This window comes from Vulpes vulpes, chromosome 14, assembly GCF_048418805.1.
Source record: "Vulpes vulpes isolate BD-2025 chromosome 14, VulVul3, whole genome shotgun sequence".
In the NCBI taxonomy this organism is placed as follows: domain Eukaryota; kingdom Metazoa; phylum Chordata; class Mammalia; order Carnivora; family Canidae; genus Vulpes; species Vulpes vulpes.
The window spans coordinates 21,856,504-21,881,408 of record NC_132793.1 but is presented as its reverse complement, the minus strand read 5'-3'; the positions used below and the strand labels follow the sequence as shown (position 1 = coordinate 21,881,408).

The 24,905-nt window shown below is 40.7% G+C and overlaps 1 protein-coding gene across 31 annotated transcripts in view; it reads right to left on the bottom strand.

Annotated features, from left to right (window-relative positions):
- The window catches only part of MROH8 (maestro heat like repeat family member 8), a 58,640-nt gene that overhangs the window by 18,425 nt on the left and 15,310 nt on the right, over positions 1 to 24,905 (bottom strand). For 27 of the 31 annotated variants that reach the window (XR_011996918.1, XR_003236704.2, XR_003236705.2 and 24 more), the window contains 9 exons: positions 21,062 to 21,141; positions 20,148 to 20,292; positions 18,738 to 18,833; positions 17,158 to 17,262; positions 13,183 to 13,318; positions 11,521 to 11,639; positions 8,391 to 8,543; positions 4,609 to 4,769; positions 341 to 476 (listed from right to left, as the gene is read on the bottom strand). Coding sequence is in view for 23 of the 31 variants with exons in the window: in XM_072735914.1 (XP_072592015.1) it covers positions 341 to 476; positions 4,609 to 4,769; positions 8,391 to 8,543; positions 11,521 to 11,639; positions 13,183 to 13,318; positions 17,158 to 17,262; positions 18,738 to 18,833; positions 20,148 to 20,292; positions 21,062 to 21,141 (1,131 nt within the window). In the remaining 8 variants the exon portion in view is untranslated. The remainder of the gene's footprint in view (positions 1 to 340; positions 477 to 4,608; positions 4,770 to 8,390; positions 8,544 to 11,520; positions 11,640 to 13,182; positions 13,319 to 17,157; positions 17,263 to 18,737; positions 18,834 to 20,147; positions 20,293 to 21,061; positions 21,142 to 24,905) is intronic. The other 4 variants (XM_072735901.1, XM_072735906.1, XM_072735910.1 and 1 more) reach the window with 2 other exon arrangements.

The window sequence follows — 24,905 nt, the reverse complement described above, 5'->3', positions numbered from 1 at the left end:
TCACAACTCTGAGGTAAGACCTGAGCTGAGATCAAGAGTTGGACAGTTAATCGACTGAGTCACTCGGGCACCCCAGATGATACATATTTTTTAAAGGATAAGGGAACATTTAACTACATTGATTAAACCAAACTCATTAAATCATAGTGATTCCTTCACTCTCCCAAGCCACTCCATGTCAGTCCCTTGGTAGAGACATTATGGATTTATAAATGGGTGAAAGAAGCAAACTTTGAGAGGGATAAAAAAGAGACACTCTCCAGAAGGGGTGTTGGATGAGTCACACCAAGAAAAGGAGCATATTGTGCTGAAGTTGGAGGGACAAAGCTCAATGGCTTACAGCAACAGCCACATAGGCCATCTTCTCATGGGTGGGCTCATTATGGCATTTCTGCAGCTTCCTCAGGAGTCTCCACAGAATCCAGGTGGTGCTGGGCAGTTCCACTTCCAGAGTTCTCCACAACTCAGCCAGATGCCTAGAAATCCCAAAGAACAGAAGGGTTCAGGAGAATGGCTTATCCTAAGCCCACACCAACCACAATCTTTCTAGAATCTGAAACCCAGGGATCCCTGGGTGGCGCAGTGGTTTGGCGCCTGCCTTTGGCCCAGGGCGCGATCCTGGAGACCCGGGATCGAATCCCACATCAGGCTCCCGGTGCATGGAGCCTGCTTCTCCCTCCGCCTGTGTCTCTGCCTCTCTCTCTCTGTGACTATCATAAACAAATAAAAATTAAAAAAAAAAAAAAAAAGGATCTGAAACCCAATCTGTAAGTGGTTTTCCTCTCTCTGTTCAGTTCTTCAGGGTATCAAAAGACTTACTATCTAATTTCATTACAATTACTCTCAGGGTTTTATAATCTCAAGTTCTATGCTTCATCGTGGACTTCAGGAAAAATTAGTCCTAATTTACCTTTTTAGTCTCACAACTTCCCTGTCACATGCCTGTGCTCTGGCTACCCGAGACCATTTGCCCTTACCAAACTAAAAATGGACTTTTTTTTTTTTTAAAAAAGAAGGTTTTATTTATTTGAGAGAGGGGTGGGCATAAGCAGGAGGAGCTACAGGTAAAGGGAGAAGCAAACTCCCCGCTGGGTAGGGAGCCAGATGTGGGACTCAATCCCAGGACCCCGGGATCATGACCTGAGCCAAAGGCAGATATTTAATCGACTGAGCCACCCAGGCACCCCTAACAATGGACTCTGACAGCTCTATACCTTTCCTTATTTCCTGAACCTGGAAGGCCCTTTCCAACTGTCCTCTCCCATGCCCATCAACACTCTTCCAGGTCTGGATCCAATGTTATCTCTTCTGTGAAGCTTTTGCTGCTGCTTTACCATGTCTCTCATGAGAGTTCTCATAACACTTTCAAAGTTTCTTTTTTTATTATATTTTTTCAGAATTTTCCTGGATAGAGGTTGCCTCAATCTTAAATGTACTACTTTCAGTTCTCTGTATGTGTCTATCTGATGGGTGGCTTTTCTTCCATGAATCCCTCAAGGTCTAGCACAATGCCAGGCTCACAGAAGGCATTCAGAGACAGATTTATTCAATCCAGTCTACGGTCCTCAAATTTTGGACAAGTCCAAGCCCAGAAATAAAGCTTTGATTCTCCTTAGAAGAGATCTCTTCTTGAAGAAAGACAGTGTGTAATAACTTTTCTTCTATCATTGACTCAAAGGTAGGGCCTGAGTGTTATATAAGCCCTGGAGAGGAGTACTATGGGGGGAAGAAGGGGAGTTACTCATGGTTTTAATCCATTTTCTTATTTTCAGGATCTACCTAGGTATCTTTACTAGAGCAAGTGTGGTCTTCCAACTGTCTATATCAGAATCACTCTAAAAAATGAGAAGCTTAAGGACTATTCCAACATTTCACTCTCAACTCTAATAATTCTAATCTGTGAATAAAACAAAGTAAGGTCTTCAAGGACTCCTAAAGGGAAGGTCAGAAACATAATGTGAAATGCTGAAAAGACTCATAGCTGCGGAAGTGGATTGTAGAAAATTATTTCTGGAAAGAACACAGTTGTAATTGTGCTGGGAATGCATTTGAATTAGGAAAACATACACGTTAGCCTATAAGCCAATGGTTTAGAAAACTTTTTTAAAAAAAGATTTTACTTATTTATTCATGAGAGACAGAGAGAGAGAGAGAGAGGCAGAGACAAAGGCAGAGGGAGAAGCAGGCTCTGTGCAGGGAGCCCGATGTGGGACTCAATCCTGGGACTCCAGGATTACACCCTGAGCTGAAGGCCAGTGCTTAACCACTGAGCCACCCAGGCATCCCTGGTTTAAAAAATTTAGTGTGAAAAAAATCATGTGGAGAGTTTGTTAAAAATATGGAACAGGTTCTACCTCCAGTGATACTGATTCTGTAGGTGTGACATGGTTTTTGTTTGTCCATTATCCCTTTGGGAATGGGTATTCATCAACCTGTTTCATATCTTCCTTGTGTTTTGTTTCACTATTACTTTTGTCTAGAATGCCCTTTTCACCGTCTCATCTTCTACTTGGCTAACTGACACTAAATACCCAGCTTGAGACAGCCCTTCTTTTAGAAATCCTTCCCCAATCTTTCATCTAATTAAGTCACCTTCTATGAGCTTCCATACAACTCTCTTATTTTGCTTTGGAATCTTATTATATACCTGTATCTGCTTCCAGAATGTGTACTGCTCCAGGGGAGGGTCCATGTCCTGTCCCTTATTTCCCCAGGCAAACAGCACCTTGCAAATGGCAGATGCTTTGAGAGACTCCTAAGAACAATCACCCCAATTGGCATGTAAACCAACTAACAGACTTCAGGTAAATGACCAAAAATATAATAAAAATGAAGTCTCCTGACTATGCCATTTCCATTTCTAGGAGATTCCACAATTCTCATATGATCTAAAGCAGTAGGCTCTCAAAGTCATCCAAGAGTTAGAACAAATACAAACAATAAATAATGCTAAAGTTATACTTTAAAATAACTGAGTATATTTCTAAGTATATTTAATATTTTGTACTAAATCATATATTTCATATAAGAATCTAGTATAGATAAGCTGAAGCAAGTAGTAAAGATCAACAGTAACATATTAGAGAAACATATAAAAGAATATTTTATTTTATTGTAATTAACTTATTTTAAATATTTTATTTTTAGGTAATCTCTACACCCAATGTGGAGCTTGAACTTACAACCCTGAGATCAAGAGCTGCATACTCTACCGACTGAGTCAGTAAGATGCCCAAAAGAATATTTAAAAAGAAAAAAAGATATATATATATATATATATATATATATACACATATATATGTATATATAAACTCATTTTTTTCTTTGGATGAGTAAAAATCTTCCTTTATTTGATTTAGTGGTAGAGCATCTAAATTCAACTTAAACCAATCAAAATCAGCAAAAATAAAATAAAATAAAATAAAATTTCAGCACTACACCAAGACACTGTGAGAAACCATTCACTGAAAGCAGTTTTCAAACAGTTTAAGGCTAAGATACAATAACTACCCAGAATCACAACATATAAAGCAGACAAAAAGAAATGCCACTCTGGAGCATCTGGTTGGCTCAGTTGCAACTCAATCTTGGGATCATGAGTTTGAGCTCCATGTTGGGAGTACAGCTTACATTAAAAAAAGAAAAAAAGAAAGATGTCAATCTGATTGAAGGGAGTAGAGGCCTAGAACCTTCTCCTAGTGCCTCACTGCCTTCCTCAGAAGAGATTTCCTGGAACTTCCAGGGTGCCTCCAACTCTAAAAGCCACAAATCTTTTTTTTTTTTTTAATTTTTTTTTTAATTTTTATTTATTTATGATAGGCACACAGTGTGAGAGAGAGAGAGAGAGGCAGAGACACAGGCAGAGGGAGAAGCAGGCTCCATGCACCGGGAGCCCGACGTGGGATTCGATCCCGGGTCTCCAGGATCGGGCCCTGGGCCAAAGGCAGGCGCCAAACCGCTGCGCCACCCAGGGATCCCTAAAAGCCACAAATCTTAAAAAAGCATGGTGGATGAGCCACCCAGACAACCCTACATTTTCTTAAAATTTTCTTTTATACCTTTTATTTTCATCCAGAATCCAATCAGGTTCACATATTGCATTTGGTTAAATCTCTTCAGTGTCTTTTTACTTAGAATAATGTGCCAGCACATTTTTTCTTTCATGACATTAGCTTTTTTGAAGAGTTCAGTCCAAATGACTTATAAAATGTTCTTTATTCTGGATTTGTTGGATTGTTTCCTTATGTTTATGCATTATATTCTGACTTATTTTTTTTAAAGATTTTATTTATTTATTCATGATAGTCACACAGAGAGAAAGAGGCAGAGACACAGGCAGAGGGAGAGGGAGAAGCAGGCTCCATGCAGGGAGCCCGACGCGGGACTCGATCCCGGGTCTCCAGGATCGCGCCCTGGGCCAAAGGCAGGCGCTAAACCTCTGCGCCACCCAGGGATCCCTATATTCTGACTTATATTGCAAGTATCTGACTATATCTTATCTCTTCTACAAGAATATCATTAGATTTTTGAGAATGATCATGTTCCACAATACGGGGGGCTGTGTCACATACCCCAGTTTAATTCAGAGGCTGTACCAGGTTCTGTTACCTGTCATATGGTACTGGATGACACAGAAGGTGGCCAATCACTATATCTGTGTACTTAGGCCTGGAGATAAACAGACTCACAGTATTTATGATTTGTCGTCGGACTCTTGGCTGGCTGATTATGGATAGGCGGGCACAGATAACTCCCATAATTTCTGGCACCTGAAGAAGGAAAACAAATCATTAAGACCTTAATCCTATGGGACAAAGATGGTTACTGAGGATACTGTGGCTATTTCTGAAAGGTCCTGGGGACGACAAGAGTGCTTAGTATTTAGAAGAAGTTTATCATAACTATTTAAGGGGCACCTGGGTTGGTTGAGTGTCCCGCTCTTGGTTTTGGCTTGGGTCATGATCTCATGGGTAGTGAGATCAAGCCCCACATTGGGCTTCATGTTCATCATGGAGTCTGCTTCAGATTCTCTCTTCCAGGGGCACCTGGGTAGCTCAAGGGTTGAGTATCTACCTTTGGCTCAGGTTGTGATCCCAGGGTCCTGGGATCGAGTCCCATATTGGACTCCCTGCGGGGAACCTGCTTCTTCCTCTGCCTGTGTCTCTGCGTTTCTCTGTCATGAATAAATAAATAAAATTTTTAAAAACAAAAAAGACTCTCTCCCTTTGCTCCTCCCTCCAGTCTCTTTTTCTCTCAAACAAAAAAACCTACTTAAAATATATCTGAGTGTATGTAGGTGTATATAAAATTATTCAGAAGAACTTAATACAAAGATATTAATAATGTGAACTTGAATTATAGAATATTAATTTTTCCTTACATATTTTAAAAATTTCTCCTGAAAGGGGAACCCTATTGCGCTGTTAGTAGGAATGGAAGCTGGTGCAGCCACTCTGGAAAACAGTGTGGAGGTTCCTCAAAAACTTGAAAATAGAGCTACCCTATGACCCAGCAATTGCATTACTGGGTATTTACCTCACAGATACAGATGTAGGGAAACGACAGGACACCTGCATCCCAATGTTCATAGCAGCAATGTCCATAATAGCCAAACTGTGGAAGGATCCAGGATGTCCTTCAACAGATGAATGCATAAAGAAGATGTGGTGTGTGTACACGTACACACACACACACACACTGGAATAGTACTCAGCCTTCAAAAAATGATAAATACCTACCATTAACATCGATGTGGATGGAACTGGAGGGTATTATGCTGAGTGAAATAAGTCAGTCGGAGAAAGACAATTATCATATGGTTTCACGCATATGTGGAATATAAGAAATAATGAAAGGGACCATAAGGGAAGGAGGGGAACTGAGTGACAAAAAATTAGAGGAAGATAAACCATAAGAGACTCCTAACTCTGGGAAACAAAGGGTTGCAGAAGGGAAAGTGGGTAGAGGGATGGGGTAAGTGGGTGATGGGCATTAAGGAGCACACATGATGAGATGAGCATTGGGTGTCATACTATATGTTGGCAAATTGAATTTAAATAAAATAAAGTAAAACTTCTCGATGACTATGTATTGATTTTATTTAAAGATTTTATTTGAGAGAGAGCAAGAGACAGATCAGAGGGGAGGGATAAAACTTCTCGATGGCTATGTATTGATTGTATTTAAAGATTTTATTTGAGAGAGAGCAAGAGACAGATCAGAGAGGAGGGACAAAGGCAGAGGCAGAAGGAGAAGCAGACTCCCTGCTAGGCAGGGAGCCCAATGCTGGGGCTTGATCCCAGGACCCCAGGATCATATGATCTGAGCCAAAGTCAGACGCTTAACCAACTGAGCCACTCAGGTGCTCCTATGTATTGATTTTATAATAACCAAACTAGTAAAAGTGTTACAAAGAAGTTGGGATTTTATTCTACTCTGACTCTGAGAATGCTAGAGTTCATACTTGCCTTCCACCCAAAGTTTCCTTTGCCTTCCATACTCAGGTAAAGGAAACAGGGACCATTGGGCTTTGGTCCATTTTTCTGCTTGGCCCATTAAGCCCACTCATAGACTCAGGGCTTTAAGTCTCTGTGGAAATGTCATCTTCTCAGAGAGGCAGTCCTCAACACCATTGTAATAAAATGGTCATTATGCCCAGTTGCCAGAAGCTGGCTTAAGCTGGCATGTGATGTAATTTTAGCATTATGAAACATGGGGTAAAATGTACTGGAGGCTTTTGGGAAACACTTTCCCCCCGATTCAAGGGACAAAAAGGAAGGCAACATTTCTTCTTTGCTGGATATAATCTTATTTGCTCATCAAGTCTGTAACTGCTGTGAGCACCTTATGACTACATGAACAGGCACAGTGGCAGATGGAAAAGCCCCTGGCTCTTTTATAACACTGTGGAGTTGCTGAACCAATCCTAGAAAATATGTTGCTTCCAGACTTCTTAAACTAGAAGAGAAACTCTTAATTTATAAAGATTTATTTATTTGAGATGGAGAGGGTGGTGCATGTGCAGAGGTGGGAAAGGAGCAGAGGGAGAGGGAGAGAATCTCAAGTAGACTTCATGCTGAGCACAGAGCCTGATGTGGGGCTCAATCTCATGACCCTGAGATCATGACCTGAGCTGAAACTAAGAGTCTGATGCTTAACCTACTTGCACCACCGAGGCACCCCAAAGATAGCACTTTAAACTTAAATTATGCATAAGCTTCTCAGAGTGGTGGTTTTTACAGCTGAAAGCATCCAACTGATAGAAGGGCCCATCTCACTATGTTCTCATCACATTGTTTTTTTTTTTCCATCTTTGTTATTTTAGTAAGTTACAGGTGGGTTTTCATCATTTTAAAATTAAATTTTGAGATGCCTGCATAGCTCAGCGGTTAAGCACCTGACTTCAGCCCAGGGCTTGATCTTGGGGTCCCGGGATCGAGTCCCGCATTCGGCTCCCAGCATGGAGCCTGCTTCTCTCACTGCCTATGTCTCTGCCTCTCTCTGTGTGTCTCTCATGAATAAATAAATAAAATCTTTAAAATAAATAAATAAAATTAATTTTATTTTTTATCAAAGTGCAATATGTATCAATTTAAAGTCGAGTGGTATTCCAAGCTTTAAAAAGTCCAGTGGTATTCCAAGCTCTCTCCTGCCTAGTCTCCAAATATGCTCTCCAGGGACTACTATTTTCAGCCCTTTTATCTCTTTCAGTATGTCCTATAATATTTCTAGGTGATATAATTATATTTTTATTTCTTGATGTGTCAACATTAGAAACATTTAAATAAAATCTGTTGATCTTAAGCTTACTAAGTTAAGTTGGCCTCCTTCAAAGATTGCTTATGGCTTGATTTTTTTAAAGTTTTATATCTTTAATTAACCTGGATGGGGATCTAAATTGAAGTTACCATTCTCATAAGTGCTAATTATATCTTCCTTCCAAACTATACTGTTTTGGAAAATATGGAGCACACCTTGGATTTTAAAACTATCCATCTCTAGTTGCATATTCAATGACTATTTATTTTTTTAATTTTTTAAAGATTTATTCATTTATTTATTTAATGATAGACATAGAGAGAGAGAGAGGCAGAGACACAGGCGTAGGGAGAAGCAGGCTCCATGTCGGGAGCCTGACGTGGGACTCCATCCCGGGACTCCAGGATCACGCCGTGGGCCGAAGGCAGGCGCTAAACCACTGAGCCACCCAGGGATCCCCATTGATGACTGTTTATTACATGCTTATTGAATGGAAGTCTCACAGACTCATGGGCTCGGGGCCCCTTCAGTTGTTACTCTCTGCTGAACAGGAGCAGCAGAAGACACCGCAGCAGGTACAGGAGGGGAGGGGTTTTGCTGATATTTCAAACCCAGGAAACTGAGCTTTTTACCTTCTCAAATCGGGACTCTGCATTTTTCACCATTGTTATCAGCAATTCTCCTGCCGATTTCTGGGTGCAGGGATGTTTCAGATTTTCCAGGCCATCCAATGTAGTCATTACAAACTGGAAGAGCTCATTTGAATTGAGAAAAGCTTCGAAGATCTGAAATGATTCAGGGAAGATGAATTTTCAAGAGACTTAGTATGATAGAACCTTGAATAAGGAATATTATTTCAATTTTATGTTAATCAGAGAGACCTACAAATATGTACAAGGCTGTTTTTCAGTCTTCTTTACAAAAGTGAAAAGCTAGAAGCAACCCAAATGCCCACTACAGTCTTTGTGTGGCTTTTTACAGTTCTGATTTTTAGAAAGAGTTGTTTGTTTGTTTGTTTTTTTACTGAGATCCTCAGAAAGAGTCACACTTTTACAGGAACAGAACTAAAGGAAAGGCTTTAGTGCTATACAGCTCAAAGGGTCCCAGGCATAACTAAATTACTTTGGCTGGCGACAATATATTAAAAGAATTATGCTACCTAGAGCAATTTATACATTCAATGCAATCCCTATCAAAATACCAACAACTTATTTCACAGAGCTGGAACAAATAATCCTAAAATTTATATGGAACCAGAAAAGACCCTGAATAGCCAAAGGAATGCTGAAAAAGAAAACCAAAACTGGTGGCATCACAATTCTAGATGTCAAGCTTTATCACAAAGCTGAAATCATCAGCTGGCACAAAAACGGACATATAGATCAATTGAATAGAACAGAGAACTCAGAAATGGACCCTCAACTCTGTGGTCAGCTAATCTTCGACCTAGCAGGAAAGAATGTCCAATGGAAAAAAGACAATCTCTTCCACAAATGAGGTTGGGAAAATTGGATAACCACATGCAGAAGAATGAAACTGGACCATTTTTTCAAACCATACACAAAAATAGACTCAAAATGGATGACAGACCTAAATGTGAGATAGGAATCCATCACAATCCTAGAGGAGGATCACAGGCAGCAACCTCTGTGACCCTTGCCAAGCAACTTCTTGCTAATCACATTTCCAAAGGCAAGGGAAACAAGGGCAAAAATGAACTACTGGGACTTTATCAAGATAAAAAGCTCCTGCACAGCAAAGGAAACAGTCGACAAAACCAAAATGCAACCTACAGAATGGGAGAAGATATTTGCAAATGACATATCAGATAAAGAGCTAGTACCCAAAATCTATAAAGAACTTATTAAACTCAAAACCCAAAGAACAAATAATCCAATCAAGAAATGGGCAGAAAACACGAGCAGACATTTCTTCAAAGAAGACACACAAATGGTGGCCAACAGATACATGAAAAAGTGCTCCATATCACTTAGCATTAGGGAAATACAAATCAAAACCACATGGGACGGGACGCCTGGGTGGCTCAGCAGTTGGGTGTCTGCCTTTGGCTCAGGGAGTGATCCTGGGTCCCGGGATTGAGTCCTGCATCAGGCTCCCTGTGTGGAGCCTGCTTCTCCCTCTGCCTGTGTGTCTGCCTCTCTGTGTTTCTCATGAATAGACAGATAAAATTTAAAAAAAACAACAACAACAACAACAACAAACCAAAACCATAATGAGATACCACCTCACACCAGTCAGAATGGCTAAAATTAACAAGTCAGGAAATGACAGATGTTGGTGAGGATGCAGAGAAAGGGGAACCATCTTACACTGTTGGTAGGAATGCAAGCTAGTACAGCCACTCTGGAAACAGTATGGAGGTTTCTCAAAAACTTGAAAATAGAGCTACCCTACAACCCAGCAACTGAACTACTGGGTATTTATCCTACAGATACAAATGTAGTGATCTTATGGGGCACCTGCACCCCAATGTTTATAGCAACAATGCCAAATATAGACAAACTATGGAAAGAGTCCAGATGTCCATCAACAAATGAATGGATAAAGAAGATGTGGTATATATCCAACAGAATACTACTCAGCCATCAAAAAAATGAAATGTTGCCATTTGCAACCATGTCGATGGAACTAGAGTGTATTATACTAAACAAAATGAGCCAATCAGAAAGAGACAATTATATGGTCTCACTCATATGTGGAATTTAAGAAACAAAACAAAGGACCATAGGGGAAGAGAGGAAAAAATAAAACAAGACAAAATCAGAGAGGGAGACAAACCATAATAGACTCTTAATCATAGGAAACAAACTGAGGGTTGCTGGAGGGGAAGAGGGTGGAGGAATGGGGTAACTGGGTGATGAACATTAAGGAGGGCATGTGATATGATTAGGACTGGGTATTATATAAGACTGATGAATCACTGACCTCTACCTCTGAAACCAATAACACATTATATTTTATTTAATTGAATTTAAATAAAAATTTAAAGAATAATAAAAATATAAGAATAAAAGCATGTTTCATTTTGCTTCTCATTGTACTCGGCAGTGTATAAAGTCTTTCACATGATTATAACAGGCATACTTTACTGGGCACTTACTATATGACAAGCACTAAGCAGAACATTTTTCATACAATATCTCATTTAACTCTTACAACCCAATTTTTACAGATGCTCTGTACAGATGAGGAAACGGATGCATAGAGAATTTAAACTGCCTGATACTTTAGACCCCTCTGGGTTTTCTTTTTTCCTCTATCCCCTAACAGAGTACTGCATACCTAGTTGAATCTTAAATAGTTGTTGCATAATGAATACATATATTAATTTAAAAGCGTATGGCCTGTTGGGTCAACTACAGCCTCTGGCAGCTCTGTTTTGGACAAGAGTTTACATTTTCAAGAGGCTGGCTAAGGTTAGCAGAGCAATCAATGGGAACAGAGCTTATCGGAAGACCAGTGATACTGGTCCCACTGCCAGGTTGACCTAAGCCATTTAACTAATAGGGCAAAGTGTCTAAGAGTCACAACCACAGTGCCTCATCTCCAAACTATGGAAAGTTTAGAGAGCAAATTCTCTGGGCAATCTTGTGTGTTTAGTTTTATAAGAAATTATAAGAACTTTTCCCAAAGTAGTTTTACCATTTTACTTTGTCATGACAATATATATGAGACTTTTGGTTATTTCCTATCCTCTCCAACATTTCAAGTTGTCTTTATAATTTTAGCCATTCTGATTACCTGGGCAATTTTGAAGGGACAACTATAGAACTGTTTAATACTGTAGAGTTCTAGGAGCTCTTGACACTTTTTCATTGCTCTTCTCAAGTTTGGGTGATTTTTCTTGTCATAAATGGTACCTGAAAAGAAAACATGAAATATTAATACTTTCTGGCTTATTTCCTTTTTCTTGATTTTGCAAGTCTGATCAATCCCCAGGTTGAAGTGAATCCTAAGAACTCATCCTTCTTATCTTTCTCACTTAGATCAAAGTGTCTGGGGGGTGGAGAGTGTGTTAATCTGAAGGCTGATTTGTTTCCCTTCTGTTGTCAGACAATATATTAAAAAGGCTGAAAGAAAAAGAAAAGAGCTTTTTGTAAGAGCAGAGCTTTTGAGTGATTTGGGAGACAACTATCCCAAACCATTCCACTACTGGTGAGGACTTTTAAGGGGTCTCCTTATGAAGCTTAGGTCCCCATAAAAAATCATACAATTATGTAGTATCTGATAATGCCGATACCAGAACTCTTTCTGTGTCTAGTTTTGCTGATTATTGAGTCTGCCAATACTCCCTCATAGTGCTTTGTTTCTATGTTGCATTGTGACTCATGTTTGTTGGAGATTTATTTATGGGAAGTCCTGGAATGCTTGGTTGAGGACACTGTCTCTCCAACTGGCAAATAAATTCTTTGGGGAAGGTACATCATCTGTCTTGTTTACCAATGTACCCCTAGATCAGGAAGTGCTTCATAGATATTTGTTTAATGAACAATCAGTTGTATTTCCTTGGCTATATGTCTTGGTAGACATTCCTCATACTCAGAGCTACCCAGAGATGTGATTATAGTTTTGGGAACCATAGAGCTTCCTTACCCTTGGGATGAAAAATCCCAGACAGGGGAACTACTTGGTGGAGGTAGAGTAGACTGAGACTCAAAGGCTTGGTGGGGAGGACATAAAGCTAGATATTTTTCTAAAGCCTCTTGTACCTGGGAGGCCAATGATCCATTCTTTGATCACAATGGCCCCTTTTCTATTTTTCAAACTCCTTAAGTCTATACCTCCTGTTTCCTCTGCCCAATATGCTCTTCTTACATCTTCACCTGGCTAATGTTTCTTATTTTTCAGTTTATCTTCAGAGAGGCCCTTTCTGAACCTCACCACTAGATGCGATTCTTTCTCATGGCCCCTGCAATTCTCCTTTAGCACTTATCTTTGTTTATAATAACAGTTTTTTTATTGATTCTTTGATTGTTTGATTCTCCCACTAGACTACGTGCTATGTAAGGACTGGACCTCTTGTGTTCTGTTTACTGTCAAATCCCGAGTAAGCACTCAGAAAATATATGTGGGATAAATATGTAAGTGAAGGCCCATATGATGTCAAGAGCTTCCTCCACTTCTGGCCAAACTAATCCAGTTTGTCCACAGGACCACATGTTTAGCTCCTCCAACTCCACAGCCATGCAGATGGCTAACACTGATGGGTCTGATCCAGTGTTCTGATTCTGATGATTAAGTCAATGTTGCTTCATCTCCGCCTGTGGACTATGTACCTCTCTGTTGCTAAACTACCGTAAAAAGTTTTTCTGGAGTGTGTGGAATGAGGGCACAAAGAGGATTGGTGCTTGCACTGTGCTGGAGGATTGATTCAGGGAGTGGCTGCCTTCAGCAGCACCTTACACTTCAGCCTCAAGGTGACATGAAGCAGGCAGTGCATGCCCTCTGCAGCCTCCTCAGCTACCTCTGTCACTGAGTCCCCACACAGCAGTGCCATCAGAGCCACGAAGTGCCCAAGCCTTTGGAATCTCAGTGGAAGCTGGTTCGGAAGAAAAAGAAAAATACCGTTAGCATAACAGGTACATTTTATGCCTTAGAGTTATTGAGAAGTAATTCCACTTCTATCCCCTACTCAGGAAAGTGCAAGAGTCACATTCAGCCCTTGGATCTCTCTTTTTTTTTAATGAAGAAATTTATTTTTTTTAAAGATTTTATTTATATATTTGAGAGAGAGAGTGAGAAAGAGCATGAGCAGGGGGGGAGAAGGAGAGCCAGATTCCCCACGGAGCAGGGTGCCCAATGTGGAACTCCATCCCAGGACCATGGGATCAGGACCTGAGGTGAAAGCAGACACTTAACTGACTGAGCCACCCAAGTGCCCCTAGCCCTTGGATCTCTTTAGGTTAAACATTTAACATGTGTAGTTACACTATGTCCATCAGATGGTATTAAATAGGACAAATCCTAACCTAAATCAGCAATCTGAAAAATGAAAAAGCTTTATATATAAAGATATTCATTCTAGTACTATTTTTAAAAACCACATGTTGGAAATAATTGCCCAATAGTAAAGAGAACTATGGTACAACCACTCTATGAATATAACCATTAGGAATCAAGTATTGTAGGAATTTATGATGAGGTGGGAAAATGTGCTGGTCTGCTAAGTGAGAAAGTTGGATGCAAAGTTGAGCTGCACCATTTAATACAATTTTAAAAACTTGTTTATTGATATTTTGCCTTATTGTGAAAATATAGGTGGTAAAAACCATACCAGAAAAAGAATATATTTCAAAATAAATAGTGAAAAAAAGTAAATTAACAAATACAGCTGTGGAATGTCTTTTGTTTACTGATATAATTACTCATCCAGTCAACAAATACTGAGTGTCACTTATGTACCAGGAATTGGTTATGAGTATGACATTTATGGCTAGGGTACTATGACTGGCACTGGGGATATAAGCTGTGAACAAAAAGGTAACATCCTTGTTCATGGAGGTGACATTCTACTTAGAGGAAAACAAAATAACAAAGAAGTAAAATTTATTATGTATTAAATGGTGATAAATGCTGTGGTGAAAAAAAATGCACGGAAAAAAGACAGGAACTGCTGTTTTAGAGTGATGAGGGAAGACCTCACTTATGTTGAGATGAGGGATTGAGCCACATAGATATCTGGGAGACAAGCATTCCAGGCAGGGAGAATAGCAAGCGCAGAGAGAAAGGAGTGTGTTTGGTGTTTCTGAGGAACAAGTAGGTGAGGTTGGCTGGAGTTAACAAGAGCAAAAGAAATAGGAGGTAGATGAGGTAGGTGGTATAGCAACTTAGAGAATACTGTAAGGATTTTTGTTTTTTTCCTATGTGAGATGGGAAGCCATTGGAGAGTTCTGAACAGAGAAGGAACACGAACTGATTCACATTTACTGAATGCATATTTAATTGAGCATCTACTATGTAACATATTCTGTATTTGGTGCTGGGCATGCTCTGGTGAAAAAGACAGGCATAATCAATGGAATTTACACTGCCTGAGGAAAAATACAGACAATAAATCAATAAACAAACAAGATCATCTCTGATCCAAAGAAGCCCTAAGAAGAAAAGAAAGCAATGAGACAGAGTCTAAGCATAGATCTGTTTGTAAGCAAAGACCTTTTTGAGGTGGAAGCATTTGAAATAAGCACTAAAGAATGAGGAGGAGTTACTTATGTGAAGAGCTGGGGAAGGTCATTCCAAGCAGAGGAAGTAGTAAGTGCAAAGGCCATGAGGCAGGAAGAGCTTTATATAATAAGGAACATAAAGGAGGGCCAGTGCGGCTGGAGTAAGTCAGGGAGTGCAAGGAGGCAGGCAGGAACTAGATCATACAACACCCTGTATTTTAGGAATAGCTGGAAATCATTGCATCAAGAGTGACAGGAGTTTCAAGATGATAACTGGCTACATGAAGAGGGACTAAAGTGCACACTCATGCACAAATGTTCTCTGAAGGAATAAACAGAATTGTTAACACTGGCTATCTCTGCAAGACAACAACTCAATTAAGTTGATTTAAGAAAAGCTATGGGGATCCCTGGGTGGCGCAGCGGTTTGGCGCCTGCCTTTGGCCCAGGGCGCGATCCTGGAGACCCGGGATCGAATCCCATATCAGGCTCCCGGTGCATGGAGCCTGCTTCTCCCTCCACCTGTGTCTCTGCCTCTCTCTCTCTCTGTGACTATCATAAATAAATAAATAAAAAAAAAAAAAAAGAAGAAAAGCTATGGACCTTCTGCAGAAAACTCCAGAAGACTACACTGCAAAATTCTGCCTACAGCTTTCCAGATGTTCAGAGACTCCAATGGCACCTGGGTTTAACAGCCTTAGATTAGCAGTTCTTCCTATAGGAAGAAAACACTAAGGAAGATCTTCAGGCTCGAGACAGATTATGAGTAAGAGGGAGTCATTTGAAACTCTTCTTTAGTCTGCAGCCAAAACTAGAGGTGGAGGAATGTAGAAGGAAAACAATGTGATGACAGAATCACAGGGAGGTCAGTGAGGGCTAGCAGTGACTCATTTTCATTGACTAAAGAGAGAAAAGAGGAAGTAGCACAGTTTGAGGAACCAAACTTCCTTCAGTAAGGAGGTGGAAAATTGGGATGTATTTCCAACATAAGAAATAAGAAAGTTAGTGGGATGCCATCCTTTTAATAAGCATGACTGTTAGAATATTTATATCAAGGGCAAATTCTCTAAGGAAAATTAGCATTAGGACCTAGTATTCCTACCCCACCAACTTCTCTTCCAATTCCTGGGCCTTCTTTAAAGATCTTATTTATTTGACAGAAAGAAAGAGAATGCAAGTAAGGGGAACAGCAGGCAGAGGGAGAAGGAGAAGCAGACTCCTCACTGAACAGGGAGCCTGATGTGGGGCTCAATCCCAGGAGCCTGAGATCATGACCTGAGCCGAAGGCAGGTGCTTAACTGACTGAACCCCCCAGGTGCCCCTTCCTGGGCCTTCTTACACACTTGGAGAAATGATGGCTGGAGAACAGGAGAGGCTCTAGTGCCCAGAAGACCCACTAGGAGAGAGGAAAGATTCACAGATGAAGAAAGGAATGGGGGCAGCCCTGGTGGCTCAGCGGTTTAGCACTGCCTTCAGCTCAGGGTGTGATCCTGGGTCCCCAGGATCAAGTCCCATGTCAGGATCCCTGCATGGAGCCTGCTTCTCCCTCTGCCTGTGTCTCTGCCTCTCTCTCTCTCTGTGTTTCTCATGAATAAATAAATAAAATCATAAAAAAAGAAAGAAAGAAAGAAAGAAAGAAAGAAAGAAAGAAAGAAAGAAAGAAAGAAAGGAGTGGATCCAGGAAGGAGGGTCTTAGTTTTGAGGAACTCTTTTCAGGAGGTATGGGAAATATTCTGAAGAACTGAGAAGTGAGAGAGAAAGGAGACAAATGAGAGGATTTAAAAAGAAGAGCCTCAGAACCTTTCTCTGTGAGATGCTGGGAGGTCTTTAAATTGAATTCCTTCCATTTGCTGCTGGACTTTATTACTTCAAATACAAAACTGCACAGAGTCTAGGCCACTGTGGACCCTCAGACATTTTTAGGTCACATTTATTTATTCATTCATTCAAGGATATTTACTATATTCTTATGATCCAGCTCTTGTGTTAAGCAACAGGGATGCAAGACTAATAAACGTAGTACCTGACCTCAAACTGCTCAAATTTTAGAGGGGCAGATATGTGAATGATGCTAAGTGCTATGATATTACATGGGGGCATAACTGAGTTACCAGTTTGGGGAATCATAAATAGGAGGGGAAAAAATAGGAGGGGAAATAGGCAGTAATAGGATGGCTTTGGATCCTTCTCCCTCTGTGACTGAAGGGCTGCTTACCTTCAAGCTGAGATGTCTGGATAAGCACTTTAGAACTTGAGCCATGCTGGCTGTGGCCCGTTCCCGCTCATGATCTTTGGTTGATTGTAACCAGGGGTCCATTTGCTGTGGAAAAAAAGGGGGGGAGCCTAAATGGTTTACCAGAAAGATTTTGGATAACACCTTTATTCTGCTTTGAAGAAAATATGGAGAGAAAAGGTCTACAGGTCACTACTATATCTGAAAATGTCCTCCTAAATGATATGCCAGTTTGGGTTGGAAATGCAAGTGGTAGGAAGGCAAACAAGGTATCAAGATTTGCGGTGGGCTGGCTTCTACAGAAGCTTATTTTCTGCACTTATTTTCCCTTTACCCCACTTTCTTCAATTATTTATTCCATTCTCCTATATGTTTTCAGCCTTCTGAAATCTGCTTTGGAAGGAAAGAAAATCAATGATGTGCTATTAAAGAACTCTGAGGATGGAGAAATTGCATCTGCCTGTAATAGGGAAGGATTCCTGGAGGTAACATTCATGAGCAGAAGCTTTACAAAAAAGGTGACATTTCATGGCCCCATGTGGCAAAAAAAACAAAACCCAGGTGGCATTTTAGGCAGAAGAAACAGCTTGAATTAAGTAAGCTACCAACACAGAAAAGTACAAGGCACAACTGGATAAAGGAGAGAAATCAATCTGGCTGGAGTGTTGTACAAATAGAAGAGGAATGAGAAATGTTAAGCGCAGTTGTGGCAAAGATAAATGTTCATTTACACTTAGGCACAGATGATTAATAATAATTTAAAGGGTTATTCCTTTCTGGGATATCTGCATCTTTAAAAGGGGCAAGAGAGCAAGACGCTTGAACTGCAGCGAATGCGCTCCAATGACCAAATCCCTAATGACAGAATGGCAGGTGCCGGAGTGGGTACAGGTGGGGATCGAGGGTTGTTAATGACCCTTGAATCCTGCCTGATAGACACTTGCCTATTTACTTACTCATGAGGCTGACTCTGTTCTCTGGTCGCTGATTGAAACCTTTTTATGGCAGTAAGCAATAGGAATTTAAGGAATAATTCTAGGAACCATTAAGCCACTTACTGAAGGCCATTTATTCAATACTCACCATAATTATAATCTTAATTTCAAAGTGAAGCAATGAGACTCTGACAGGTCACATTCTTGCTGAATTTATAACCCATGAATGTCACAGAGTCAGCCTTTGAAGCCAAGTCTGGCTCAAAACCTGATAGTTGATAATCTTTTTTTTTTTTTTTAGTTGATAATCTTAACTGCTATGCTCTTTTTTTTTTTTTTTAAGATATATTTATTTTAAAGTGAGAGCAAGCGAGTGCACACAGTAGGGAAGGGACAGAGGGAGAGATTCTCAAGCAGACTTCCCACTAAACATGGTGCCCAACACAGGGCTCGTTCTCATGATCCAGAGGTCATGACCTGAGCTGAAATCAAGAGTCAGATGCTTAACAGACTGTGCCACCCAGGTGCCCCTATGCTATCTCTTAAAACTTAATTCTTCTACACTTCTTCTTCCACTCTCACCAATTAATAGAAATAATTTCCCCTTTTCTCTGATATCCTATTTACCTTAAAAATGGTGTCAAGATTTTCCAAATGTGGGTCTTTTACTACCAAACTCTGGAGCATCTCAGAGAATGCTTGAAACGTCTGCCTGTAGAGACACTTGAAAAGGCACAGGATTAGTGATGCCCCCCCACCATAAAGTTCCCCAACACTGTATGCATTTTTTTTTTTGCTTCTACACAGTTTATTTTTTTTTCTTTCCAAGTTTTTATTTAAATTCCTGTTAGTTAACAGAGTGTAATATTAGTCTCAGGTGGGGATGCCTGGGTGGCTCAGCAGTTGAGTGCTTGCCTTAGGCCCAGAGTGTGATCCCAGAGTCCGGGGATTGAGTCCCACATTGGGCTCCCTGCATGGAGTCTGCTTCTTTCTGCCTGTGTTTCTGATTCTCTCCCTCTCTGTGTCTCTCATAAATAAATAAATAAAATCTTTAAAAAATATATTAGTCTCAGGTGTAGAATTTAGTGATTCATCACTTACATACAATACCTGGTATTTCTCACAAGTGCCCTCCTTAATACCCATCATCCATTTAACCCATCCTGTGACCCACTTCCCCTCAGGTAACCATCAGTTTGTTCTCTATAGTTAAGCATCTGTTTCTTGGTTTTCCTCTCTCGTCCCACCATTTTCATTTGTTTTCTTAAATTTCACATCTGAGTGAAATAATCTCGGATTTATTTCACTTTGCATAATCTAGCTCTATCCCCATCTTTGCAAGTGACAACATTGTATTCTTTTTTATGACTGAGTAATATTCCATTGTCCTGGATCAAGCCCTGTGACTGGCTCTCTGCTCAGTGGAGAGTCGGCTTCTCTCTATCCCCCTCTGCCTGCTGTTCCACCTGCTTGTGCTCTCTCTCTCTCTCTCTCTGCCAAATAAATAAATAATCTTTAAAAAATGAAAATAAGGGCAGCCCTGGTGGCTCAGTGGTTTAGCGCCACCTTCAGCCCAGGGCCTGATCCTGGAGACCTGGGATTGAGTCCCACGTCGGGCTCCCTGCATCGAGCCTGCTTCTCCCTCTGCCTGTGTCTCTGCCTCTCTCTCTCTCTCTGTCTATCATGAATAAATAAATAAAATTTAAAAATAAATAAATAAAAATAAAAAATAATACAGAGAGAGAGGGGTGCCTGGGTGGGCATCCGACTCTTGGTTTCAGCTGAGGTCATGATCTCATGGTAGTGAAATCGAGACTCACTGGCTCTCTCCCTAAAACAAATTAATTAATTTAAAAAAAGAAAAGAAAAAATAAAGAGGGGGATAAAAACTATTTAATTTAACTGCTTATTTTATTCACCAGAGTTGGCTGAAATTATTTTTGGCTAGTTCCAAAAAATCAAATGCACTCTTCAAAAGGGCCATGAACAGCTGACCCTGTGGATGACAGGAAGTTATTAAACCAAAGCAGGAGTTACCTCTGTGTTGTAGGACCCACTTGGCATGATTTCCTGCAGCTGGATAAGAGTCTCTACAGAGGGCAGAGCGATTATACTTTTTGTGATAAGACTGAACAAATCAGCTCGATCTTCAGAGCCAAATAGCAAATGGATATCTTGGTAACTAAAAAAAGACAGTTTGGGAATAGTAAGCTGGGAAGAGTTTGATTTGACATTGGTAAGCAGGGATCAAAGTTACCCAAGAGGAAAGGGTGGTCTAACTGGTATATAATTCTGATGGAAGAGACAAAGGGCATGCTTGTTAGCCTTTTTAGACAAATCTCACAAAAGGCTGGAGGAAAAGTTTCAGGGCTCAGAGCCTCTATCCTTCTCCCCTGTTCCTTTCCCGCCTTCCCCAGAGGTTACCGCAGTGACATCCAGGGTTTCCTCCAGTTCGACCACGGAGGAAAGCCTGCTACCGTCTAATACAGTAAACCATGATTTTCCAAAGGATACTCTACTGAACGTTTGTTAATTTGGGAAATGGTGGGTTGAACTATGTTAAAAAAGTTTTTAACTACAGGATTTCTTGGGACCTTTAGTAAGTTAGTGTGCAATACAAAGCTCCAAGAAAGATAAACAGCAGGGAGCCCTTCTCAATTTTTTGGACTGTGGAACTCTACTGTCATGAAGCATACATGAGAGTAACTTTCCACTGAATATATTCTGAACAAAACTTAACTCCAAAGAGGTTCCAATAAGGTCTTTCAGATGTGGATGGCAGTGTATATGAAATCAAACTTCTTACACATAAACATGGATTTGGCTTCCCCTTCTAACTATATAAATAATTTGCAAAAATTAAAAATATTGAACATGTCAGTTGGCTCTGGTATTGGCCCTGAATGAGAAACCAGGACATGTGTAGGGGGCAGGGAGCATGTGGGCATCACCTGAGGTTAGCAATGGTGATAAAAACCTCTTGGCGCACAGAGCTGAAGAGAGAATGCAGAGGCTCCTCTTCTATCAGCATCTGCAATGAAAGGGCAAAAAGTTTAAAAGAGTCAAGAGTGTGCCAAGTCCTTGGACCAGATGATCAGAGAGGTAGGGGGCCTGCAAGAACCACTGTAGGGACTTGATCAGATCCTGCTCCTTGGCTTCCCAGGACCAGCAGCAGGACAGTGGCCATGCTAGGAGTTTATTCTCTGGAGCCAGAGTCTGAGGCCACTTCTGCCTCTTACTAGCTGTTTGAGGGGACACAAGTTATTTACCTATTTGCCCTCCCTGTACTTCAGTTTCCTCATCTGTAAAATGAGGTAACAGTACTATTTGCCATCATAGGGTGGTTGTGAATACTAATGAGCTAATTCATGATTCCTAGTAGTCCTGTTAGTGTCTGTTACTCCTTATTTTTACTACCTGGGATTATTTTCAATTTAGGCATCCTAACTCTTCCCTCTACTAAGCAGTTATGTCAACTGCAGTGCCTAATATTATGTTACTTGTCCTAGGAAAGGAATAGCTGTCTAAATTCCAAAGTGGCAGAGGGAAAACTGCCTTGCTTTGCTGAGAAAATCTGCAGAGTGACAGAGAGGAAAAATCAGAGGCTTTGGAGCTAGACAGCACCTGGCATGGGGCACTGGCTCTGCCACTCACTCTCTGTGTGACCCTGAATATATTATTTTACTTCCCTGTGCCTGAGTTCCCTGATCTGTATGGGGGGAAAAGAGATAAATCTCAGGGAGTTGATACAAATAGTAAACGTTAATGGTTGTAGTGGAAGCCCTACTGGATTGTCTACCCAGTCTCTCTGGAAAATGCCTGTGGGTCACAGGAATGAGCACTTCACAGCCATGTTTCTGTTAAGTCATTCTGTCCCATTAACCACAGCTTATCCAGACAGGAGTAGGCATCAAGGCCAATTAGATTTTTTTCTCAGCACTCTGGAATAGAGACCAAGAGCTTCAATCTCAGTCTGGCTGGCCTACTAAAAATAGAAAATTTAAAATTTGGGAGCACTGTGCCCTGTGGACAAGGTAATAGAGCTAATTTTTGGGAAGAGAGGTGAAGGAGAGAGAGAAAAATGAAAATGTATACAAAGGAGCAAAAATGAGAGATGGAGATAAAGTTCTGAGTATGTGAAAGCTTTTTTTTTTTTTTTTTTTTTTTAATGTTTTTTTCTGGTTTCATTTTTTTCTTGGAGCATGTGGCTCTTCCTGTACAAGATTCTGGGAACACTCACTCATCCTAACAACAAATCTCCCCTTTTGTGTTTCAGCTGCCTCTAGTGAATTTCTGTTACCTGCCACCAAAAAGACTCATTAGGAACTTACTGTCCAGGAGGCAGTGCTCAATAAATAGTATGGTGTTCTCTTTCTTGCCCCTTCCAACTTTTCTCTTTCCCTTCTCACTTTCCAACCCTGGTTAGATCTTGCTGGTAGCCTGATGTTCTTTCTTATTTCCTCAAAGAGCTCACTTAATCTTATGGCTTTTTAGTCTGGAAGGGAGAAAGCATAACACTCTGCCTTCAGTCTCCCAGGGCTACTCACTCAAATCTAGTTATCTATGAACATTATCACTAAGAACATAGCTATAACCTCATTTGCTGTTAAATGTGAGTTCATTCCCTTCCCCTTCCAAAGGACATACCTTCCCAACCTTCCTGTCAATAGTGCTCTTTCCCAGGGCTCGTGAAAGAGAGGACTTATGATTTCTTTTTCTCCTTTATTCATTTCCTACATCCAGTCAATCATGATGATAGCTACTGCCTGCTCTGTGCAGTTTCTGACTCTCCATCCCTAGAGCAACAGGCCTCACATGTGGATGAAAGCAGTGCCTCCTAGCTAAGCCACCAGGCCAGGCCTGCAATCCCCTGTTTCAATCAATTGGGTATGAAAGACTTATTATTTGTTCACAATTATGCTAATAACTCTGGGGAATATAGAAGTGAGAGGTTATTTTTTGTTTGTAAAGTATTTGTGTGGTAGGAACCTCTTGGGATGACTATCCAGAACACAGCAATCATCCCTCCTCTGGGAATGGCCTTGGATATACAGAGAGGGATGCCCAGAAGTCATGTCCTTACTATCTGATGCTGCCCTCAAACATGCCCAATTGATGAAAGAGTGGAGAACAGACCCAGTCTGGGCCAATCAGATTCTTTCTTCCAGAACCTGGAATTTCTGAGTGACAGACACAGACTGGGAGCTGTTAGAGGTTTGAGTCAGCATGATAGGAGAGCTACCCTTGCTTTCGAAACCCCAGGAGTTGTCCTAGAACATACTCTTCTGGAGGCTTGACTGTTAAACCTCTTCCTTAGCTTCTTTTTTTTTTTTCTTGAAGATTTTATTTATTTATTCATGAGAGACACACACACACACACACACAGAGAGAGAGAGAGAGAGAGGAGAGATACAGGCAGAGGGAGAAGCAGGCTCCATGCAGGGACCCTGACGTGGGACTCGATCCTGGGTCTCCAGAGATCACGCCCTGGGCTGAAGGCAGGCGCTAAACCGCTGAGCCACCGGAGCTGCTCTCTTCTTAGATTCTAAGGGAGATATTCCCCCCGCCCCGCCCTTTTTTTAAGCTTAGGTAAGCCAGAGTTGATTTTTATTGTTTTCTCCAAGAATAATCTTAACCAATATTAACAAAAATGAGACATTTTGTCTCAAAGGCCTTAATGAAAGCCAGACATAGATTACTATCTCCATTTTCCAGGTGGACTTAGAGGTTCAGAGAAGCTAAGTGATTTGTCTAAGATCACACAGGTCGGGCTTGACTGCACTGGAACTAGAAATTGTGTCTTCTAATTACTAAAATAGCTCCCTTTCTTCTTCATCGTTCTGCTTCAGGGAGCTCAAACTCTCAACACCACAACTGGGCAGTCTTTTCATGTTAGTTCAGTCTACTGTTAACTGTCCATCCTTTGAAATCCTTCAGCATTTATTATCTACACCACTGAAGAATCTTTCGGAAACGTCATTCTTATCCATTGCCTGCCTTGCTGCATAAATAACCCAGTGCCTGTTCCATGCTAAGTGTACCTTTATTTACCAAACAACAACATAGTAGTAGGATTTTGTGGAGGACCCTAGGTACAGAATTAGGGTGGGCCCCCAAGCTGGCAGAGGAGAATTAACAGGTACTAAAGCACATGTCTGACTCCGTTAGAATTCTAGTATAGCAGATTTTAAGGCCCCTGTCTGCTGTTGGACCCCAACAGCATCTAAAAAGCACCTCCACTGTCATTCTGCCTTGACCTGGCCACGTAGTAATCTGCCAATCAGCTCTACCCACTTGTCCCTTCTATCTTCCCTATCCCTCACATCTTTTGAAGCTTAGATCAGGAGATCTATCTGGATTAATTTCATGCCAATCTTGTCATCTTTACTCTGTATCCTAGTTGCCATTGCATTTTTTTCTTATTAAAGTTCTCAATGGAATTTTTACAGCTTTTTTGACTTTGAGGTAAAAGACACAAGATAAACTGCACATATTTTAAAGTGTACGGTATGATGATTTTTGACTTACGTATATGTCCATGAAACACCATCACCACAACCAAGATAATGAACATACTCCCAAAAGTTTTTTTTTGTGCGAACTTTGTAATTTCTCACTCCTGTTCCTCCCCATTCTACCCCTATTTTCAGGTAACTACTGATCTGATGTCACTTTAGATAAGTTTGCATTTTCCAGAATTTTATATAAATAGAATCATATGACATATATCTTCGTCTGGTTTCTTTCACACAGCATTGAGATTCAAGTTGTAGCATGTGTCAATAGTTCATCCCT